Raw genomic sequence first — 3,593 nt, forward strand, 5'->3', positions numbered from 1 at the left:
CATTGCAGTGGCTATACATGTATGTTGCAAGTGTGCTTTTCAAATGTTTCAGCTATTTCATCTGGATGTTGCATGTTTTCATCTATATGTTGCATATGTTGCATTGACTATACACGTATGTTACAAGTGTATGCTCTAAATGTTTCACCTATTTCAGACGTATGTTACAAGTGTTTTATCTAGATGTTGCATATGTTGCAGTGGTTATACACATATGTTGCTAACGTATGTTTCAATTGTTTCACTTGGTTTTAGTATATTGCAGCATGTACTTCTCCCACGCGCTATGACTCGTGGGCACGCACGTGCTGCATGCACCCATCTAGCTCTGCCTATCTCTGTCATGTGGGCCAGCTCTAATAGTCGGACGTGCACGAATGGGACGGTCAGTGCCCAAATAGCCGAGCATTCCCTGATTAAAGTGCATGCGCACGTACAGAGCGCCAGAGCGGGACAGCACCGAACGTACGCAGAACCAGGCGTCCCTGGACCCTCCACGGTGGAGAAGTAGCCGGGGTCAACACGGCCACGTGCGCTGTGGAGGAAGCAGCAAAAGACAAATAGACAAACTACAGAGGCACCACGTGCACATGAGAAAGTAATTAAGCACAACACACGTCACTTTTCATCATCACTCCTGTTTCTTAGGTGCCCTGGTGCCGACCGGCATGAACTCCGTGACCTTCTTCGCTGCTAGGCGCATGGCAAGGCCCTCCCACCAGACGCTGACGTGCGGCAATGCCTCGACCAGCGTGGCGTACTCGGTGGCCATAAGGTAGTGCATCATGGTGAAGTGGCTGAGGTCGGCAAGGCTAAGGAAGTCGCCGGCGAGGTACTTGCTTTGGCTCAGCCGCGCCTCGTACACCTCGAGCACCTTCTTGAGCTTCTCCACGTTCTCGTCGACGATCGCTTGGTTGCGCTTGCGACCGTAGAACGGCGCGACGATGCACTCTAGCACGATGGCGAGCACCAACGGGCTCAACTGGTGGGCCTCCACTTCAAGCCATAAGTCTACCATTGCAAAGACTAATGGCGTAATACTTAATCAATCCATGGAGGAACGGATGAATCGGAACACCAAATCCGCGATAGAAATAATCTTCAAACATGACCAATTCATCACCGTGGGGGTAGGAAAGCTCCCACCACGAGCAGGATGCCATCCTATCGTCACCCTATCCAGCAGCACGTCGTCCACCACCAACTGGTTGAGCACCGCCTCATTGCTGATGGAGCTCACCCATTCCTCAGTGCGACGAGCTGCTGTGGCTTCTCTTGGGTGCCATCTCGCCGATCTAAGGAATGGTGGGAGATTACGAGCTTGCGGTTGCTAAGATGGTGGAACAGTTGCCGGTTGATGTGTTGCGGGTGTAAGGAAGAAGACGAAGAGGCAAGAGCAAGGTGGAGAATGTGTGCTGGGGCTACGGCACTTTATAACAGTTTGACCCTCGACCCTTTGCCTTCTAGGGATTCTGGGAAACCACGCCTGACCCACTGCATTCCCTCCCAAAATCGTTGCACATTGATGGGCCACCAAATGAGCAAGGTGGGCCGCGGCGTTAAATCGCGTTGAAAGCGGAACGATGAAACGAATCTCTAGACTCAGCGCTGGGTCAACGGAATTCATTATGCATCTATGCTAAGATATTTTTCCTTGACCCTGCTACAAGATTTCTTCATCATCTTCCAGCAGGCTCGGGGACTAAGTGTGTACACTTCATCTTGCAGTGAATGTACTGGTTCCCTGATTACTCGATCTTTCAGCAATGATGGGGGCTGCATATTTTTCTTTGACCCTGCTATAAGATTCCTTCATCATCTTCCAGCAGGCTCGGGGACTACATTATGTACAATGCACCTTGCGGTGCACATACTTTTTTCGTCTTCACGGTGTTTCAACTTCGTCAAGTCTTCGCCTATGCTCCGCCCTGAGGACCACATCGTCAGGACCATCGCAATTGACACTTAAGTGTGTACACTTCACCGACCAAGACTTCAAAATTTTTACTTGAGCTCCTTGCATCCTTATGGCAAACCATGACTTCTAGTGAGTCTGAGCTTGACGCCTAGTTAAAGTGGTTGGACGCCTGTCTCAGTTGCTCAGACACCCACTTCGACAGCTCAGACACTCGTTCGAACTGCTCAGACGATTGCTTCAACAGCTCGGCTCCTATTTGAACTGGTCGGAAGACTGATCCTCATGAGTTGCTGCAAGTTGGACAGCTCGGATGGATGCAAGATGGTGTTGCTCAGCGGATGCAAGGTGCTCGGGGATTAGCTATTGGGGTATGACCCTTGGTACCCGCAAGGCTCCACGTGGGCTGAGCCGCTAGGGGAGGCCCAGCCCATAAGACTATGCATGGGTCGCGCCACTGGTCGAGGCCTAGCTCGCAAGACAATGCCACGCGTAGTATGCTGCAGGACGACGTGCTTCGCAAGGCAACATGAAGATCCTCGGTGATCTATGAAATATGCTCAAATATGATAGATATTGTACGATTTGTAACTTCCTATCTTGCAAACTGATCAGAATGGAAATAACTGATCTGTAACCCTACCCCCAAAACTATATAAGGCGGGTAGGGACCCCCCTTATTTTCATCTGAATACACGCAATACAATCCACAAAGACACAAGACGTTGGGTATTACATCAAGCCAATGGCCCAAACCTGTCTAATCATTGTCTTTTGCGTTCTGTGTCACCATCCATTCTCCTCACGCGCACCTCCATCGATTCACCTACCGTGGACATACCCCTCGGTAGACTGTTGACCAGATTTCGTCGACAGGGTGTAACACCTCTGGTGTTTTGACCTAATACTAAAATTTGACATGTCATCATGTGCATTGCAAAGCATTCATATAGTATAAAGTTTTGAATGCATTCACTAAATAAGGTTTATTTCATAATGTTGTTATTTCATGTGATGTGTTTCAAAAACCCTAAATACAGATCATGACCACAGGGGTTAAATTTCATGTGATCATGTGAGGTCATATGTCCTTTGACTCAAATAACCCTAATGGGCCATGTTACTGGTCAAAAAATCAAAATCTAAGTAAAAGGAAGACAAATCAAATTTGAATTCACATTCAAATTATAAAAGTCCTTTTTGCCCCTTTTTACTAATTCAAAATCCATGAGGAATTTGGGGTTGAGGCAAAAAGCAAAGTTGGAGATTATTTTATAAGGATCAACTTTGGTATTCAAAGTTTTTCAAGTTTACATACAAAATTTGGAGTAATTTTGAAATGATTCAAATCTTTAAATGTACCCCAAATGTGAAATTCAAAATGGAGGCAGAATTTGAAAATGTTTCTTAAATGAAAGTTGTAGTACTTGAAAAGTTGAGCAACTTATATTTTTGGAGATTTTCAACTTCTTTAGAAAATTTCTGAGTAATTTGAAAAATAGACTCAGTGGCAGTTCTGTAAATAATGCAAAATTTAAAAACTACATCGCCGCTCACCGCCGGCGCCACGCAGTCTGCTTGCCGCCGACCTTCTTCGCCGCTTTCACGTGCGGTGACACGCCAATGTCACCCTGGTGAACCCGCCCGTGCGTTGGCGACACCGGACGCCTCCTTTCGG

At 47.2% G+C, this 3,593-nt stretch overlaps 1 protein-coding gene across 1 annotated transcript; it reads right to left on the reverse strand.

The window, feature by feature from the left end:
* Positions 1-518: 518 nt before the first annotated feature.
* LOC136511468 (glutathione S-transferase 4-like) lies at positions 519-1,018 on the reverse strand. Its single transcript, XM_066505531.1, has one exon. The coding sequence runs from the start codon at positions 1,016-1,018 to the stop codon at positions 632-634; it is 387 nt and encodes a 128-aa protein (XP_066361628.1). The 3' UTR covers positions 519-631.
* Between the last annotated feature and the right edge of the window lie 2,575 nt (positions 1,019-3,593).

Source organism: Miscanthus floridulus, chromosome 16 (assembly GCF_019320115.1).
Source record: "Miscanthus floridulus cultivar M001 chromosome 16, ASM1932011v1, whole genome shotgun sequence".
Taxonomy (NCBI): Eukaryota; Viridiplantae; Streptophyta; class Magnoliopsida; order Poales; family Poaceae; genus Miscanthus; species Miscanthus floridulus.

Excerpts from the sequence above, each read along its gene's own strand:
- LOC136511468 (XM_066505531.1), bottom strand. The coding sequence starts at position 1,018 with ATGGTAGACTTATGGCTTGAAGTGGAGGCCCACCAGTTGAGCCCGTTG.